At 40.0% G+C, this 19,227-nt stretch overlaps 2 protein-coding genes across 4 annotated transcripts in view; one reads left to right on the top strand and one right to left on the bottom strand.

Annotated features, from left to right (window-relative positions):
• Positions 1–1,166: 1,166 nt before the first annotated feature.
• RMDN1 (regulator of microtubule dynamics 1) lies at positions 1,167–15,404 on the bottom strand. The gene is made up of 10 exons (XM_037381196.1): positions 15,220–15,404; positions 14,631–14,742; positions 11,889–11,976; positions 10,005–10,164; positions 9,225–9,314; positions 8,515–8,570; positions 6,356–6,443; positions 4,698–4,728; positions 3,300–3,433; positions 1,167–1,322 (listed from the first exon to the last, which is right to left on the bottom strand). Exons 1-10 carry the CDS (start codon positions 15,361–15,363, stop codon positions 1,284–1,286), a joined length of 942 nt encoding a protein of 313 aa, XP_037237093.1. The 5' UTR covers positions 15,364–15,404; the 3' UTR covers positions 1,167–1,283.
• A 156-nt stretch (positions 15,405–15,560) lies between these two features.
• Positions 15,561–19,227, top strand: part of CPNE3 (copine 3) — a 34,310-nt gene continuing 30,643 nt past the window's right edge. Inside the window, exons 1-3 of one of the 3 annotated variants that reach the window (XM_037381195.1) lie at positions 15,561–15,687; positions 16,179–16,287; positions 16,414–16,491. The gene's annotated coding sequence lies outside the window, so the exon portion shown is untranslated. Of the gene's footprint in view, positions 15,688–16,087; positions 16,288–16,413; positions 16,492–19,227 lie in introns of those variants that run through there. The other 2 variants (XM_037381193.1, XM_037381194.1) reach the window with 2 other exon arrangements.

The raw sequence follows: 19,227 nt of genomic DNA, 5'->3' as shown, positions 1-19,227 counted from the left end.
ATCCCAAAGACTTTATTTTGATGCTCTACCAATAGAAAAGTAAGAATTACTGTACCATAGCAGAGAATACCATCTTTTAACTAGTTTTGGGATCTGAGACTAGAATTAAAGCTCTAGATTCTCAGCTGTGGATTTTTACTACTGACTTGGCACAAGTTTGATTGGTTAGTCTGAACAATTTATGCCCTTCTCAGTCTTACAGATTGCAGTATCCTTTTCTATTCAAGCAAACGCTAGGTATTTATAGCTGATTTGTTTTAGATTGTTTAACTTTCTACTGGCAAGACCACATGTATTTGATTGCCTACCATTTTTGGTTTTTAGTCCTCCTTTTCTATTGCTTAGTCAGACTATATTGTTTGAAAAGTCTAAATATTTTCAATGCTGGATGTTTACCTTAAGTTAATTTCTTTTTCTGGTGGAAGCTCCTGCTAAAATAGTAGCAAGAACAAGAAGAAAGTTTCACTTTATCGCTTTGATCAGAAAACTGTGTGCTTCCAAACTGTAGCTCCCTTGTAATGTACTGGGAGAGTGCATTTCTCCTGTCATCATAGTCTAGGGGAAGGAGCCCCTATGTCCAGCAAAGATTGTGTGGCCACTAATTCCTCAGAATTCAAGGACTCTAAATATGCAAGTAAGAATTTGTGTGCCACAGAAAACTTCTCATTGTATGTGCTGATATTTACCCATAAAAAGGTTTTTCTTAGGTGTCCCCAACTTCACTTTTCTGTTTTTAAATGACAGCACTCTTCACAAAGTCCAACACCAGCATTTATGTGTGCTGGAATTTAGATTCCTTGTGCAGCCTTCATAAGATCTAATAACCTTAATCTAATAATGTACTAAATATACTACTCTCCAAGGCTGTTGAACCCACAGGAAGAGGACACTCTAGAAAAAAATACATAGAAAAAAATCCAGGTTTATAATTATGTCATGGCCCTGTACCTCCTTTCTTTGAAGTTATGCTACTCATGTTTCTTACTATTCCTCATACATAAGTGGTAGCTGAATAGTGTAAAGACTTAAAGCCTGTGCAACCTTTCCCTTCCAATATATATACCCTGCTTGTCCATGAAGCCCTTTATTCCCAGGTTAATCAACAGACAGAATCACATAATGAAATAGATCTTCCAGTTGACAGTTTCATTGAAACGAGATAGAGATGGCAGGCTTAGGGTATACTTTTATTAACAGCTTCAATAAAACCAAAGTAGTATTTGGGGTCTCCTTCCTACTCTGCTCAAACCTGAGGCACTGAATTCCCATGATCTTGTTTCTTGTTACATAGAATTAAGCAACTCCAAAGCTTCTTTCTGTACCTGAAACAAATAAATAAATACACTCGTAACAAAACAGTGCCAGGTAGTTACAGGCTCTTCTAGCAGAACTTGCCATGCAAGCACCCAGATGTTTCACCACAGTTCTGTAAGTTCAGACACCTCCTAAGACCAGCCGTTTTTGTTCTGTAGTCAAGATGCTCAACACTCGACACACAAACAGGAGTAGAACCACTTCAGCCAGTGCCTTCAGTGTAATTCACTTACTATATGTATAAGTTTATTTGTGCTGAATACAGAGGATTAGCTCTTGATCTGCTGTAGTCCAATAGTAGCATGTGGTAAATCGTCCTGGATTTGACCATAACCGACCAACCTAGGGTTTTCAAAAGTCTGGACAGCAGCTAAGGAAGCGCGAGAAGACTGTTTCTGGGACTCCTTTTACTTAGGGAGTCTGGGTAAAATCTATTAAGATTTTAATATGAGCTCTAACATCTACATTAAAAAACCAAGCAACAAAACCCCAACAAACTTCTGGTCCTGACAGGGCAAGCAGTGCAGACAACACGAGCCAGATACTGCAGACACTCAGAGGTAACAGATGTTCAGAAAACCTACTCGTGCCTGAAATTCATGTCTCTGCATGTGGCAGAGGCAATCTCTTTGCGCAGGCCAGTTTCCTTCTTACTGGTCTACCAAGTCCAGTTCACAGTGAATCTTGCATTTTACAGTCATCCAGAAAATGCAGAGAAAACCACCTCTCAGCTCAGCAGCTCTGCACCCTTCTAGGAGATGAGGAAATAGACATTTGTAGCAGGAGGCCAAGCACAGCTGCAGCAAAGCGGTTTAACAACTTGACTACTGCACAGAAATCACTACTGACTCCTTTTGTGTGGTTTCTAAAGAAAGGCAAACTTTTGTGATCACTATTCTCATGTGCCTCCAGCTACTAGGGACTGTCAGAACTGACCAATTCCATACATACCTGAGACCACTACTCCTTTAGGCTATTAAATTCCCATACATTTTGCAAAGCAGAGGAGGAACGGAACCCTAACTCGTATTTCTACTGAAAGATGTTACTGAAGGAGCTCACGTTTGGGAGAAACAGTTCAAGCCTTACTACGGAATCTACACAGGGAAACCTCAGTAGTGGTTTTTTTCTGAGATGTTAAGTACAAAATCCTACAGAAGTATTTCTTACAATTAGTACGTTCTGACATGTCACAGCACATTTGGATGTTTTCTGTAACAGTTACAGCATCTCATACTGCAGCTTAATGCTAAATGAATTAAGAGGTCAATCAAACATAAGAAAAATCAATGGGAAATGAGGCTTCGTTAGTCTTGATGCTAACAGGATGGTTTATGAAAGATAACTGCAATTGCTGCGGTTTATACCGAATGCAGTATTAGGTCTGAACGAGCCTCGTGGATTACCCTTCCTGGAAGTACTCTGTATATGCTTTTAGGCAGGAAGCAGATGCCTACCCATCCAAACAGGATCCTTCTGAGCAGTTCAAAAGAGTAATTGAGTGCCTCCTGTCACCAAGCATTGGGACTGGAAAGGACTGCAATGTTAACTTTTACAGATCCAACAAGTGTTTGATACATCCATGCTTTTTTCCTCCCCTTCAACGTGGGTTTTAGCTCCTCCAAAATACAATTTCTACCTTTCCATTCTTAGGCACACGAAAGCGACTCTGTGCTCACAATGGCGCAGGTTAGCTCAGATGCCTGCCTTAACTTCCAACACCAGCTAAGGGTGAGTTGTTAGAGCTACAAATACATCATGAAGAAGAATAACAGCTCTTTATAATAAACAGTTATTTCCAACCCTTGTGTTCAGAGGCAGTTACCAATATAGTACACATTTTTTGGTGTCTGGGCGTGATCCTGGATTATAGGTGCTGAACTACAATTTACTCTGAGTTAACTTTATAAAAAATGCCATTGCCATGATGTCATACACATTGATTACAATATACGATTGTACTATTGCAGTTCTTAACTTCCTACCTGTTTGTCCTCTTCTGTATGTGCAGGATACTCCTTCGCTTTGCTTAACCACAGAAGAGCCATCTTTTTGTTGTTTAACTTCAAGTATGTCTTCCCCAAAAAGAGCAAGTTCTTGCTGTAGAAATTTGGGTCAGCTGTATAGAGGCAGGAAGAAAGCTTTAAATGAGAATGAGCAGCATACTGTCAAAGCCATTTGATACTTATTTTGGAAAAGATGAATGGTATTTTGGCTTTGGATCAGTAGGAAGCCAATATAAAACTTTTATTTGCTAGATTTCGGTCTCATATGCAGTTACATTTGTTAGCAGCTTGTTAATATACTAAATGAAACTAGATTCCTCACAAAGAGCAAAGCAATGAGCTTAACATGCCAACAGTTTTGCTTTGCATATGCCGTGCTTTTCTGGACCTCGTAGCTGCAACAGGCAACACAACCAGCTTAGCAAGTATAGGCAAGGAAATAAAGGGCACATTTCCTAGCTTCAGACCACACGCATACAGGTACTACCTTAGCTCTTGCTGCACAGGAAGAAAACTTTAAACTGTTTTTACCCACATTTAACTTTTTTCAAGGAGAGATTTAAGAAGATGCTTCTATAAAGCATGCTTTGGCTATCAGTCGTCATTAAAGACTAGTCTTGTCTGCTGTTCATACTTATAGCACAAGCTTTCTCTGCTGCTGGATCGAAGGTCAGGATTCAAAACATCCAGAGGTGTTTTGCAAGCAGATTCTGAGATGAAGTCTACTGTTCCAGTTCACAGCTGCATTACTTGACACCCAGGGTCAATTGATACACTATGAACTTTTCCTTTTAATTTCACTGATACAGCTACATACAAATCTTCCATAGAACACTGTCTCCCTTTGTCTTCCTTCATCTTTCAGCTGATCGGTTTTGCTTCTGGCTTCACTCTTGGAGAAATAATAGGTCCATATTTTCTTTTACATGTGGAGAGTTTTACTGCCAGATAGATTGGCACTCTGATCTAAATAGCTTCCGAAAAAAAAAAAATGTGCTTTCTCTGTTGTTCTATTTAGAATACAGAGGATTTTTGACCTTCAAGAGGATTTAGAAGAATTGACTTAAAATTCCCTACTTTGCTTGCTGCTTCCCCCTGCATTCCAGTTGAATGCCTTGGGGAAGAATAGTTATCAATGAAGGTACAAATTTCACTTTAATGCTTATTCTGACACCCCCCCCCCCCCCCGTTACTCTCCGAGTTATGACTGTAAGTGTGTTCAAGTACTTTGAGTTAACTCTAATGTAACAGATGTTAACTCCAATATAACAGTCTCCTGTGCTGACTAGCACAACAGGCTGTAGGGAAAGCTAGAGGTTTGTTGCAAGTCATCGTTCATAAAAGATACTATTCTGCCCCAAAAGCTAGAAGTATTACCTTCCTCTGCCATGTGGAAGTAACGAAGAGCCTGCAAAAGATAGAAGTTGTCTTTAGAATGGAGAATAAACTGAACACAGTAGTCAAACAAAAGCCTTACGCGCATGCTGAACCCAGCTGAAGATGGATTTCCTGTCCATGACCTTATTTTTATTAATCCAGTATGGTACTGACGGTTCTTATTCAAATGTACAATCAGATCTGACATCTTCAACAGAACTAATACTCATCCAACTATTCCCACGCCACTTCCTCTGTAAGTACAGTACCTTGTATTTGTCCCTAGCAAACTGGACTGTTTTTCCAGTCTTCACCTTGTTAAGATAATCTTGGATTTTATTTCTACCATCCTGCATATCTTCTTGCATATCTGCATTTTTCCCCCAGCCATTTCTCATGTATGAATTTAATAGATGTATAAACGTAATAGATACAAATTTTATGATTCGGGTCATTAATGTTGACATATTTCAGGGAGAATTGGTTCCTACAGAGCACCGGTTTGTATCCTCTTCCATGAGGATAAATCTTTATGAAATCCACAAGTGTTTTTCAACTTGTATCCCATCATACACATCAGAAATTTCAGTCCATTCCTACCTTTTCCTGACGTTACTAGGTAGAGGGAAAATACTGTCAGAGATCTTAAAGTGTGGACATAACTACAAAAGAAACTGCACTGAAATTGCAGAAGTCTTACCAGTATGGGTCACCTACAGGTTCTGGGGCAAGTTTGCTTCTTCAGCCACTTTAAGTGGTACAGAACTCGATACTGGAATGGCATGATTCTGCAGTATTTAAAATGGTGTCTGACTTTGAAAATTGCTTTTGCAAGAATACAGCAAAACATACAAGCTTGACATTCCATTAAAAAGTTTTATCTCATTTTCAATCAGAGCTCAAACTTCTTTCTGCGCAACAGCAAGCAGCCTTCCACAATTACTTCCTAGTGACTCCTGCCCACCCCCCACCTTGAAACAACAAAACAGTGGGCCAGTTATAGTCTTTGTTTACATTAACCAGTAATAGCTGCAGCAAACTTTCCCATAACCAGTTTAATTTTCAAGCTTCTATGTATGCACAAGTGTTCAAATAAGATGCATACTGTTAGATACCCTAGAAGATACACATCCAGACAGGGTGTATGACAGCAGGAATTTTCATAGCAGAGAGAAACAAAAATACTTTCAACTGAAAAAACCACACTGTATGTAGCCAGGGGATGAGAAGGTATTTGTTCATGGTAAGTAACAAAGCAAGATGCTGCTTTTCGCACGTAATATAAAAGGAAAAATTCTATAGTGCATGGTATGGCACTACCATATAAATCATCAGCACTGGAACTAGTACAATTGTCTGCAATAGATCATAATAGTAAATACAAACTAAGTTACATATAACTTGTTATTTTCATGTAGTTTGGAAATTATTTTCACTATTCTGTGTGTGCTACAGCTGAAAAAATTAAAGATTTTTATGGGTTTAGATAGCCCTCACTCTCCTGTTATATATTTTTACTTTATTAATGGCAGTTGTAAACTCACAAGTCCACACTTATTGCATAAGCAGAGGTCAGCTTTGTCAGGAAAGTTAGTAAAAGTCTGTCATCAGCTCTGTGAGGGGGGAACAATAATCTATGAAACATTTTCATGTTGTACCTCTTGAAATGTGGAGGTTGGCGGTGTGGCAAATAGTGTTGCAGCTATTTTTCTTTGGTACCATGGCATTTCAGCAAAGGAGTAACACCTGGAGCAAAAGGAAATGGTTGTATATAACCTTCACATTTTTCTCTTGTTTTCAAGTAACATTCTCGTATCTTGGACATCCTAGTTGTTTCCAAGAGTCACAACAGCTTCAGCCACACTGCAAGTTCTATAAGCAAGTTCTTACAACTGTACAACAAAACAGCAAGACATCTGAAGTTGCAGCGTAGCTCTGCTAAGGAAATTATGGTGTGTCTTTTACTGGGAACTGCTGTTACATCAGACGAAACTGGAGACAAGTATTAACCATAAGACAGCTTTTGAGCTTAAATTATGTTAACAATTTATGTGTATTTGGTATTGTTCTAATACATTTGCAAAAACAAGGCACAACTAAGTAATTTCACTGCCTTACCTCAACACTACCTTGTTTTTCTTAATTATTAACGTAAAGCAGACCTGCAGTATATGCCAGAAAGACTCTGATCTAGAAGAATGAAGATAAAACCCAAGAATCAAACTATGGTGTTCTGGGCTAGGCCATACTACGCTGTTTTCCTGTCTACTAAATAACAAAGGTAATCAGTCACCTGTCTTAAGAGATGCTGAAAGGATTAAACATGTTAAGTATTTAAAATACGTAGAACATTTTGAGTGTAAATGTTAAATGCTATTCACTTTATTACCCTCCCACAATGAGTATAAAAATATTATTCACTGCGTAAAATAGAGCACTCTAGAGGAGATGAAAAATTATTAAATGCAAATATGGAGGTGTTCAGAGGAGGGCAAGAAGGCATGGAATACAGATTGTGAGTTGAAATTTTGCCATCAGATGTGCCATATGATCATGCCAATAAAAGAGGTTCAATCCAGGACAGACTAGAAAGAGAAAGGAGAAAAATACTCAAGAACTGGCTGATACCAAATCCCAGTTTCAGATGCAGACACACTGGGATTCAATAAGAAGTATATTTAAATAGACAATATGGAGATATTTTGGTGGCAAAAGCAGTAATAATTTCACATTTCTGATTAACTTTTCTAATTTTCCTTAGGAACAACGTCTTAAGTACCTTCCTGAACAAGCTTTCTATCTCAAAACTGACCTTGAGGCTCATTCAGTTGGTAGCATACACTTCTGTATAGGAAAATGGACTATTGCAGTTGTTAGGTCATGTGGGAATGAGTGGTGGATGCTGAAAAATTAAGTCTATAAACTAATAACTCCGGAGCAGTAGATTGGAGTTTACTTTGACACTCAAGAGTCCAGGAGAAAACACAGAAGGTGGCTGTGGTTTTTAATATTGTTTTTCTTAAGCTACAAATACATTGGCTTTATTTATTTTCTATCTTTCAATCTTACAGTAGAGATTTCCAGTAAAACGAAGTAGCAGCTTTGGTATCTTTCAGACCAATAACCAGAAATACTATCTAGAGTCTCTCACTAACACGTAAAAGATACTGCTTTTAACCACACTGCTTCCACAGAATGCCCTCGTTGTATGGAAAGTTGTATTTCCACTCCCTTTGCCTGCTATGTAACAGTGATTCTTAGTACCAATACCATTGAGCAGTAAATTAAATTTCCCACATTTTTGTTAATACATATGCATTTATAAGCTGCCTTTATTTAAATATAATTTTTGAAATACAGTATAATGACAGATAATGAAGTATTTTAGGAACACATCTCACTTTTGATGGCTTTTCACTTAACACAGATTGCATGAAGTTGCAGCCATCACTGACATTCAGTGTAAATTGCAGAGTTTTGTCTCTATTCACACCAGTAGAACAAAATGAGTAGTACTCTGATGTCTGCTGTGGGAAAATACTTATGTCTGCAAAATGAATTTTTAACAGTTCCATACAGTAAAACAAATAAATTGAATAAACAATTCATTTTCATCTTTTTGAACTGCATAAGAATTAACGGCCAGACTTTTTCAAGGCATGACACCCTATATCCATCCAATAGGTTTTCATGTCTGCATCAACTAAGTACAAACCACTGAATTATTCCAAACATTTCTGCAATTCATATAAGACAACTAATATTCTGGCATTTTTTCTTTGCCACATGCTAACTTTTGTTTGAAAATACAACTTACCAAATGCCTATAAGATGAATTGTTGTAGCATCTTTTGGATTCAGCTCAATGGCTCTCTAATGAGGGGGCGGAGGGAAAACACAAAATATAAGAAGGTTTTCTGCCACATTTGGATTAAAATACATTTAAAAAGTAGAGTTGTTATCCTACTGTTAATTAAACCAGATTAACAGTGTGTAGAATTTCAAGGTGATACGGTATTTATTCTGTGCACAACTAAATCGGCTCACCTCCAAAAAACTGAACACATGGAAAGAATTGTAAGCACTTCCGTTTAGTAGGTCATTAAGTGTTTCACATAAGACTTGGCGTGTTCACATTTTGGTATAATTTCTGGTGATATAAAATTAGTAGTCCTTTTATCTCCTCCAGCATTCATCCTTTACTGCTATACAATCCACAGTTAAAAGGACAGCCACACATCCATTTCTCAACAGCACAGTTACATTTTATCTAGTCTTAAGAGGTGTCACAAGCACTTCAGCCATTTCAAGGCTCCCTTCTATAGGGACTTAGTTTACAGCAGATTATTTGTACTCCTTGTTGCTGGGGCATTAAGGACTGTCACAGTAACGCAAAAATAAGTGTCACCAGGATATATGAACGGAAGTACACTTGCAAGTTTTCACCAAAAAATAGTTCACAACTGTCACACAGTCTACCTACTGGATGCATTAATGCCGTCATATGCAAAAGACTGTTTACACTACCTGGAAGTGCTCTTTGATAACAATGGCATTTCCAATTTTAGTCTTGATTCCTTCAAAATCTCCAACATCACTGAGGCAAATTCCATACCACTGTAATTCCAAGAACAAAAATAAAACATTTAATACAGCACTATAGCTATTAATAGTGTTCTTTTTTAAAAAATAAATCAAAACCATAACAGCTGCTGCCACCACTAATGACAAATAGCAAGAAATACTTGTTACGAATAGGTCAGACAGCATCAGAGCAACCTGCTGGTCTGCATGCATAAGGGAATCAATGTCCTTTGTCACCTCTCTGCCTGTGAGAGAAACAGCACACACACACACACACACAAAAACCCCAAAAAAACCAAAAAAACAACCAAAAAAAGCAGGATAAAGGCAGAGCCTGAAATATTTCCAGTGAAATTGTAGAGCTACTATTGTGCACAGAAACAGCGTGCTGGATGTGAGGCATGTACAACATGTTTAAGGCTACATCAGAGAAGGATGAGGTGATTGATTACACCAACTGTAATCAACCTGATCAGTCACCTCTTTCCATGGTCCTGCGCACATTTAACCAGTGCCTGTTTCCCGTATAGAGGAAATTTAGCTGCAAAAGTCTGAACTCTGATCTTCCAAAAAAGTTAGGGAATATTAGAAGTCTCTCTCATTCTCAACTGAAAAGTTAAATTATGCTAAAGTTTGCTGAATCGGCACAATGACATTTGTTCCAGTTTCTACTGGCAGAAATTAAAGAACAAGATTTCAGTTAAGTTATTTTGCTTGGCTCACCTTGTGCGCTGCAAAATTTGATTCATTTTTTTCAAGTGCCTTTTTTGCACACTCAAGGGCTTCATACGCCAGTTGTCTTTTCTCCTCTGCAGAAGTACTACTAAGCTGAGCTAGATCCCGTGATGCCCGCGCCAGCCGCCACAACAACTCTGCATCATCACTAGTTATGAACAGAAACACTAACATTTTAAAGCAATAATGGAAACAAAACAAGCACAGGTCTTAAACCAGTCTTTCAACAGGTATCTCAAGTGGGTGATTAGACAACACAGTATCTGTCATTCTATGCTATATACAACCCCAAGGTAACCACAAATGAAAGCCCTCCATTAGACTGTCTGACAATACCTTTGTTCTGCAATTCAGGTCTATGAAGCAAACGTATCTCTAGGAAAGGACTTTGTTTTCTAAAAAAAGATGCAGATTTAAAAAAACCCAACAGTACCAGTCAAAACACCAGAAGGAAAACAAGGGACTACTTTGTACTTAGCTAGAGAGTATTTTTTCCCAGCATTCCACTGATTTGATGTTCATGTTTACTAAGAATGTTTAAAACATTATGCATATTTTTCCCTATAATCCTATCTAAATAATTAAATTCTTCCCAGAACAACAGTGAAAAAAACATAGATTAGCCACATCACCACCACATAAAGCTGTACATTTATATATTTATTTATATCACTACCTCAAATGGTGTATGGTATATTATAGCTAAAGATAAGCAATTTTAAGCTTTATTATTTTAACATATTGTTTTGAAACACTGGCTTGCACTTTCGCTAACTACCATTTTAATTTTGGCTCACTATTTTAATAGAGACTTTAATATTAAATTTAAGTTTAGAAAGTCTTTCAGAAGTTCTGGCTATCCCGCTATAGAAGTCCTGCTCCCCACCCCCAGCAAAGGAATACTGAACTCAAAACTACCAGAAACTAAAAATATTAAAAAGCATACATGAGTTACTGCTAAACTCACAATGTAAGTCACTGCTCAGAGTGCAACACTCCTGCTCTAGTTAACACTGTAACACAAAACTAGCAGACTCATTTTTCAGCCAAGTCACAAAAACATTAGTACTGCTACTGAAGTCATTACTGCTTGCAGAATAATTAGTATTGCTATACAGCTAGTAGCAAGCTTACACCTTGCCTATGACGTTGTGTCCCTTTACAGGCTAGGGCCTTCATTTAACTTCCCAGGCTTTACACTTGGGCCCCTGGGAAGAACAAGGGAGGGAAAATCCCAAAACCCTGAAAACAACTGAACAGTTAATTTCCTCCAGAAATGTTCTAGGAGTGAGACACCTTGTCTCCTCCAAAGGAATGGACTCTTCAGTCTGCAATGGATTTTCTGCTTATTCCTTAAACAGCTTGTCCCAGTTCACTTATCGATAACGTTTTGTGCTGTTGGGACATAACTACATGAGTAAAGAGCTTTTTTTTTTCCAGACTCAAATCCTAACATGAGACAAATGAAAACAGAAAGAACCACTGGTCAGCAATGAAAAGGAAATGAAACAGTAACTTCCAAAAATTTTCAGTACCTGAATTCTAGGTATTTTGATCATTTAGTAAAGCGTAGACACATTGTAATTTTTTGCATTATATTTTAAAGGATTCCTAAAGTAAGAAAACAAACAAGCAAAAAAACCTCCTTTGCAGAACTGAGAAACTTGAGTGCTAACCTTCTCCTTCTACAGCAACCAGTCCTTTCTTGGTTCACTTTTCCATTTGGAGGAAAAAGATCAAAAGCCCTTCTTTCCTACTTACATAAGGGTAAAAGCAGGGTTCTCTATCATACCACAATGAGCACATTAGTTGAAAAATTGACAACAGAAGAGCACAGAAAAGTCACAGTAATGTCTCAATGCAGTCAAGTACCTATTTTTATGCTGAATCAGCAACCGATACAGCTTTTCAGTTTCTCCACTCCCATACAGGTAGTCTGCTTGCTCTATAACTTCTTCCACTTAAGAAGGGATTAAAATGGTAAGAACAAATGACATGTAATTAGGCTGTTATAGCAAAATCAATTTTTGAGCAAGACAACCTAGCTGAAACACACAGAACAACGTAGTTCCTTTTTAGGCCATCTAATTACAACTTACATGCACAGCAGGATTGAATAAGCTACATTTGCAATGAACAGCTAGGAAGACAAACAATGCTAAATACACGTGTCTCTCATGAGACTACAAAACAGCAACAGACCTTTGGATGTTTAACAGATTTAACATTCAAAAGTGTCTTTCTCAATGTATCAGACTACTAGAAGCAAGTTGTTTGCTTCTTTGTGAAAATGGCAGAAAAGTAAAAAAAATATAAATTACAAATATGACCATGAGGGCAAGTGCAGCAGAGATCTGAAAGTAACAAAATCCCTTCATTAGTATATGTACAGAATTTAAAATTAATAAAAATGAAAAAAAAAAGTATTCTTCATTCTCAATATGGTTCCACGATTTCACCAGTATATGACTGCAGATTGAGTGCCTATCTTAGTTGCCAAGCCAAAAATGAAACTTCGCTCAAAGGTTTTCTAACTAAAGTCCTTGATTTTCAGAAACACGACTCCAAAAAATACAGTTAATCTACTGAAACCTCTCTGACTTCAAGATACTAAAACGAAAAATAACTTTGAAAATCAGAATTGGCTTTCTGGACTATCATTTTATGAACTAAGTAAGTACCCATCGTTCTTTAAGATACTTCAAAAATTTTTAAACACAACAGATGGGGAGTATGATTTCTACAGCTGGTTGAGTATAATAATATATAAAGAAATATGTATACGGTATGTAAAATAGCATTCCAGAAACGGAAATATCAAACACCACACAATGCAAGATTCTATCATGAGAACAGATAGAATTAGGAGGAAAAATACACAAAGGGAAGCAGGTAGATAATTCTATTAAAGTATATAACCGTACAGGAGAAGATCATACTCTGAGTTTACTCTTCTGCCAACATTAAACAATAAAAAAATTACCTTTTAAGTCAAAAGCTTTGTGCAATCTCTTACAGAACTTTCAGCTGTGCTTATTGTCTCTTTGGTACCTAGGTCCAAGATCCAACTTTTAAGTCAAAACATAAGCTCTAACCCCCACCCCCAACTTCATAAAAATTAATCGTGTTTATGTGCTTTCTTTTTTCAAGTTATCTACTGAATATGATAGTCAGTTTCACAGCAGCACAGTTTTACTTATAGAAGAAAAAAAACACACTAAAGGCTACTAAACACAAACCCCTCTTCTTCAGCTTAAAAAGATCCTAGGATATAAATCACTGAAGATCAGGAGAGCATTCTGGATAATTTTTAACCTTGCCATCTATCAACTATTTCAAACATAAGATAACGGTCTACATAGACTTTGGATTTTAGTTTCCAAACTTATCCTCCTGGTCCATCTTCAGTATTATTTTCAGCGAAACGTTATGTTTGCTTGTTGAGACCACCTGAACACTACTAACACAGCTAATGACTAAATGCTCAGAACTCAATCTTCTGAACATACTTCCCACCAGGTGTTCTATGTAAATTACTAGACTTTCATTTCTTTAAGAGTATTTTTCACTCATTTCTTTTTTACTCTTATTTTCACCATATCTACTAATTGTCTTGCATGGAAAGCCCATTAACATTGTTTTTCTTGGCTATGTAAATGCCAGATTCAAGTGAATGCACTAAAAAAGACCAGAGGAAACTATGTAGTGTTACTTATGTTCCTCATGGGCAATTTTCTTATTAGCATATTGGGTCACTATCTTAAACCTATTCACTGAAGCTCCTTCTGTTACAGCAAATTAAACAGGTCCTTATCTGTTCAAAAGTCTATTGCCTCAATTTTTATTTCTGTAAGCATAAACATCTAAGATGTTCCTCTCTGAGATACAGCGGAACAAGTTATGTGAACTGACTACTATCTAATCTGCACAGTACGCAAACATTTCAGTTAAGCTTATTCTCCATTCAGTTAGGTTTACTCTCAAAACCCCTTATGTACCACGCAATAAACGAGTTCTGAGTCTGAAACAATATCCTCTTTTAAGATAGTGTTACTTTTCTTCCAGTAGTGAGACTATCTTTATTCAGATCTTGAAAAGTACATTTTACCACTTGTTCTCTTTTCTGGTAGGTAAAGCAAGGCTTTACTTCCCCTTTTTCAGTATGAAAAAAAATACAAAACATTTATCAAAATTATTTGAAATACAATCTCAGTGTTGCTCGGCTAGATTACGTGGGAATCACAGTGTTCATATTGAAAATCTCAACTAAGATTTCTAGAAACTGATTTAAGGTTTGATCTGCATTCCTAACTGAACCTTATCTGCCTAGGTTATTTAAAGGTTGGGCAGCATATTAGGTGTCATACACCTTTCGTGTGTGCTATATCCTAGACAGGACGAGCTACTCGATCTGCTTTCAGTGACAATGGAACGAATCACTTGTTAAACTTACAAGACTAACTTTCAAAAGCATCCTGCCGTGGAAACACACTGCATGCAGTCTTAAGGGAAAAAATCAAAAGCATTACACCATTTACCTATGCAATTCTTGCACTAAAAAAATTAAGTTTTGCATTATAATAGCTTGTGTACTTCAAAATTTGAAAATATTACCTTTGAAGCTTGCATGAACCTCAACAAAGCCAGAAATCAGCTTGTGAGCTTCATAAAAGAAAAAGGCCCCCGTTGAAAGCAAAAGCCCCCTTTGAAGGCTTTTTCTGAGCACCTGCATGGGATAAGATATGTATTAATAAACAGTCACTCTGACTTAAAAAAAGAGGTTTTCTCATCGGTAGCACCAGTTGTACTTCAGATTCTGAACCGAATAAAGCCCTTTTAATTTTATTTTTTTTAAACCGTGTAAGAAAAGAACACATCATCAAGAGGATTATTTTCTTTTAACAGAGGCTAGTAATTTACGTTTTAAAACAGGAACAGAGCACTAGACTGAAAGCAAGCCATAAATATGGAGCAAACACCGGGTAAGAAGCAAAAAAAGCCACCTGCGTTTTTCAAACGCGCACAGGGATACCGGCTCTTGGAAAACGAAGCCGGCCCTTCGCCGCGCCCCCGGCGCCGGGGTCCCCGCAGCTGCAGCTGCCCCGCCGCCCCGCCGGGAGCCCGGGCAGGCCAGCGCCGGTCACACGCCCTGGGAAGCGGCCGCGCCCGCGCCCGCCACCCCCCGGAGCGGCAGCGCGGGTACCTCGCTCTCGCCGGCCCCGCGGCGGGCACCGGGCCGCCCCCGGCCCCACGGGCCGCACGTCGCGCCTCCCGCCGGGCGCCGGAGCAGCCTCCCCAGGCAGGTGGGGCCGCCGCAGAAGGGCCGCGCCAGCGCCAGCGCCGCCATCACAGCAGTCTTCGCCACCCAGCACCGCCCCCCGCCCGCGCGAGGCACCGGTCCGTCCCTCAGCCCCGCCCGGGTGAGGGGGGAAACCAGGGCAACAGCCGCCCGTTCCCCCCAGGGGCCCGCCGCCGCGCCGCGCGCCAGCCATTGCTGTCCGCCCGGCCCGAGCCGCGCCCCGGCAGGACGCGGAGGGGGTGGGAGGGGCGTGTGCGCATGCGCCATCGCCGGCGGCTGGGGCGGGGCGGGGCGTGCCCGGTTGGCGTGGGCGTGGCTGCTGCGGGCGTCGGGGTCCCGCAGCCTTGGCGCGGCTGGCGCCGGCCCCGGCGGGTGAGCGGGGGCCCGGGCCGCGGGGGGTGAGGGGACCGCGGCCGCTGTGCTGTACTGTGCCGTGGCGCTGCGCGGCGTGCCGCTGCTCAGGGCGGGGCCGGCCGTCGTCCGCGGGCGAGGCAGAGCGCTCGGGGGCCTGGCGACCGCGGCCGGTCGCCTGGTGGGGCCCCGTCGTCTTCCCGTGCCTGAGGGGCAAGTCCTCCGGCCGTGCTGGCCGTGTGCCAGCCCGCTTGCCGCGGGGCTTGCGCCCCCTCCGGCTCGGGTACAGGGCGCCGATGCCTTCCGGGCGCCCTTCCTTCGGGCTGCCGCCCGCCCCGCCCCCCCCCCCTCCGGCAGGCGAAGGCGGCCGCCTCGTCCGGCGGAGAGACGGCTGGGGCTGGGGCAGGGAGGGTGGCAGCTGGGAGGCAGGGCAGGGCTGGGGCTGGAGGCGGCGGTTGTCGCCGCGGGCGGCAGCTGTCCCAACCGTCTCCTCTTGCGAAACACCCCCTCAGGTGGCTGGCCGGCTTCCTGCGCCGCGACACGGGCAGCTCGCTGCGGGGGACTGCACACGGACTTCTGCGGAGCTCGAGGAAATCAGTCGTGTGATCCGCCGTCCCTCAGGTAGCGAAACTCTGGTTTAACTTCACTTTCTAGTGAAGTGAAGGCTGTACGCCACGACGTTTACGTCCCGGGTGGCCATCCCTGTGGCGGTGCAATGCTGCTCTGAAAGGTGCCCTCACCCTTTAGGAAGGAGACTGTCAGAAAATCGTCGTCGTCCCTAAAAACCCACATGTTTTTCTTCCTGAGCTGCTGTTGGAGTGGGAGGTTGGTTTTGCTTTCTTCATTGCAGCTGTGTATATGTAAAACAAACCTTAGCTGACGTGCGTGTTGTCATAATTTATTCTTCCACTAGGGAAAAGTTGAAATATGAAAGCTTTTCACTTTTGCTTCCATACTCTTATCTTCAAAGCCCGTTAAGTGTCCTCGAGGTGATATGCATCACCCTGCCTCCAAAACTTAAACCTGTTTGTTTTCTTGCGAGTTTTATGTCCCGGAAAGTTCAAGTTAGAGATATTTCTGTGGTGGCATAAAAAGTTTATTTAGTAAAAAAATAATTAGACTCAAACTTAATCCCAGATTTTTTATTTTTTTAAATTGAAATTTTAAATTTTAACTTTATATATGTATAATTGTAGAGATAAGATGTTTCAGAGGGCATGCAGAACACCAACAAGCACTGGAAGACAGCAAAGTAAGCAAGATGGATGTGTAGGGGAGCAAGGAGAACCAGACAAGGGTCTTTTTGTTTTTATGTTATGGTGTTGGGAAGAATGTAGCGTTTTTCCAAAAAGTATGTTTGTGTTATCTGTGTATCGCGGAATTAATCTATAGAAATCCATTATTTTTGACTGTTCAACTAAGTTTAGTTCAGATGTTGAAAGCAAAAGTCCATTTCTGCTAAGCTGAATAACTAAGCCATTATTAAATGTCACCTGCCAGAATTCCATGGCTAGCAGTGCTGTACCACAGTGTTTTTACAGCCGCCTGGTAAGTCCAAGGTGTTAATGTTTCTACAGAGTTCAAGGCTAGAGGGAAGCCATAATAGCAGTTCTGTACAAACAACACCAAAGATCCTTCTTTTACAGCTAATAAAACTAAAATCTCAACTCTACAGATAGGTTAATGGTATTAGCTGGGATGGAGCTTAATTTCCCCTCCTCCCTGTTATGATCTAGAACCAGATGCTGTCATTGCCATGATTTCCTTTAGGAAATCCACTGGGGACAAAGTTAAGTAGTAAGATATGTTTTTCCCTTCCTTATTAATTTTGTTAATTTTTCAGTGAAAGTCAGGATGCTCTTCCAACATAAATATATGATTGAATTAGTGTTTGTAGGCATCAGTTCCTATTAAACACAACAAAGTTACTTCAATTCTTGTATCAATTAGGCTAAGATTAATAGTCTTAATGATTTGGAACATTTGCTTCCTAATTTCTTATGTGGTTGAAAGAAGACTGTATCCTGTAGATCCTTCCCATCATGTAGGTGGATCAGGTGCATGTGTTCACTCCGTGCTTTGTCCAAGGCACCAGTTGGAGCCAGCCAAATTAGATCCAGTGGTGGCATCTTGCTTCTGGTGTTTCTCACATCCCGTAGGGTTATTATGAAGTCCTCATGGTAGGTGATAAGCACATGTGTAATAAAATAATCGGAGATGGTTACAGGGCATAGCATGTTTGCTGTGTGCCTGTGTTCAGAGCCAGTGTCTATGTACACACAGAGCATGTGTGATGCCTGGCAGGCACAGCGAATGCAGAATGCAAGTACCTGCTATGATACAGAATTGTGTGAGAGCTGACTGGAGAGCTCTTGGATTGCCTACAGGAAGGTTTGAAATACAGCTGTGCCATAGTAAAGTGTAATTTTGTGATTGTCAGTTTCAAGTTAGTGTTGTTTATACTGAGATACAAAATTATATGCTAGACCATTGTGGGGTAGTGTTTTTATGGATTTTTCTTAGCCTTAAGCAGTGTGGGAAATCATATGTTTTGTAGCGCGTAAGCCACATTGGGAGCTTGCAAGCCACTGATTTTGGTCTATTTAGTTGAAAACACTGTCACCTTACTGAAAAAAGAAAAGCATTAAATGAATAGGAAAAAAAGGTAATCCGATCTTTGTTCTTAAAGGCTTGAAGGGCTTTTCTTGCTGGACTCTTAAAATATTTAATCTATATTGTACTTTGTTCTCTCGCAAAGGCTCCGAGTTTCCCATAAATAAACTTTACAGTGATGCTGTCATGGACTCATAAAACTGTTGGACAGGTTTTTTACTTTAAGAGGAGCTGTGGTTCCTCAAAGTATATGCATTCAAACCTGGTACTTTGATTGATATGTGGGAATAACAATTCTTGGTTTTCATTTCCTTTCATTTCACATTTTTAATGCTAGTATTGAAGCTTTAGCCTTCTGCTGAGAAGCCCAGAGGCAGACCTCTGAGGTAAGTTACCATAAACTCATTTTTCAGGACTGGTATTTGTAACAGTGGAGTGTCACAGCATGCCAGAATTCAAATGGACTGTAAGAAAGAGTAGTCTAAAAGATGTGATCACTTGCCTCTTGTTTCTGTAATAAAACACAGCAAGTTTTAGTGAGATACAAGTGTTTTTTTCTTCTGGATAATGTTAATTATGTGAAGGCAGTGGCTCTACACAGAAATTGCAATGAAGAGTATATGATTTACGGTTCTACTCAAATTACATAGTTGATTGGTTGTTTTCCATAAAATAATTGATATAAAAATACTCTGATAAAACATACATGCAGGAAATGCATTTTCCCCTGGTTGAGTGCCATCTGCTTAAAAAAAAAAAATTGAAGTAATGAGATCTGTGTTTCTTGATTTTCTTGTTCAGGGCACAATATTGCCTTTTATAATTATCTCACTTGGATCTAAACATTACCCTAAATTCTTAAAATTATTATGTGTGAGGAGGATGCTGGAGAGAACCTTTAGCATTAAAGAGGTGCCTAAACAGTGAACATGCATATTCAGGAATAAA

The sequence above is a fragment of the Falco rusticolus genome, chromosome 3, assembly GCF_015220075.1.
Source record: "Falco rusticolus isolate bFalRus1 chromosome 3, bFalRus1.pri, whole genome shotgun sequence".
Classification (NCBI taxonomy): Eukaryota; Metazoa; Chordata; class Aves; order Falconiformes; family Falconidae; genus Falco; species Falco rusticolus.
This window is presented reverse-complemented; position numbering and strand designations above follow the sequence as displayed.

Excerpts from the sequence above, each read along its gene's own strand:
- RMDN1 (XM_037381196.1), bottom strand. The coding sequence starts at position 15,363 with ATGGCGGCGCTGGCGCTGGCGCGGCCCTTCTGCGGCGGCCCCACCTGC. Across the intron at positions 3,434-4,697 it reads CTTCCACATGGCAGAGGAAG|CTGACCCAAATTTCTACAGC; the intron begins GTAATACTTCTA and ends GCCTCTATACAG. Across the intron at positions 1,323-3,299 it reads ATACAGAAGAGGACAAACAG|GTACAGAAAGAAGCTTTGGA; the intron begins GTAGGAAGTTAA and ends TATTTGTTTCAG.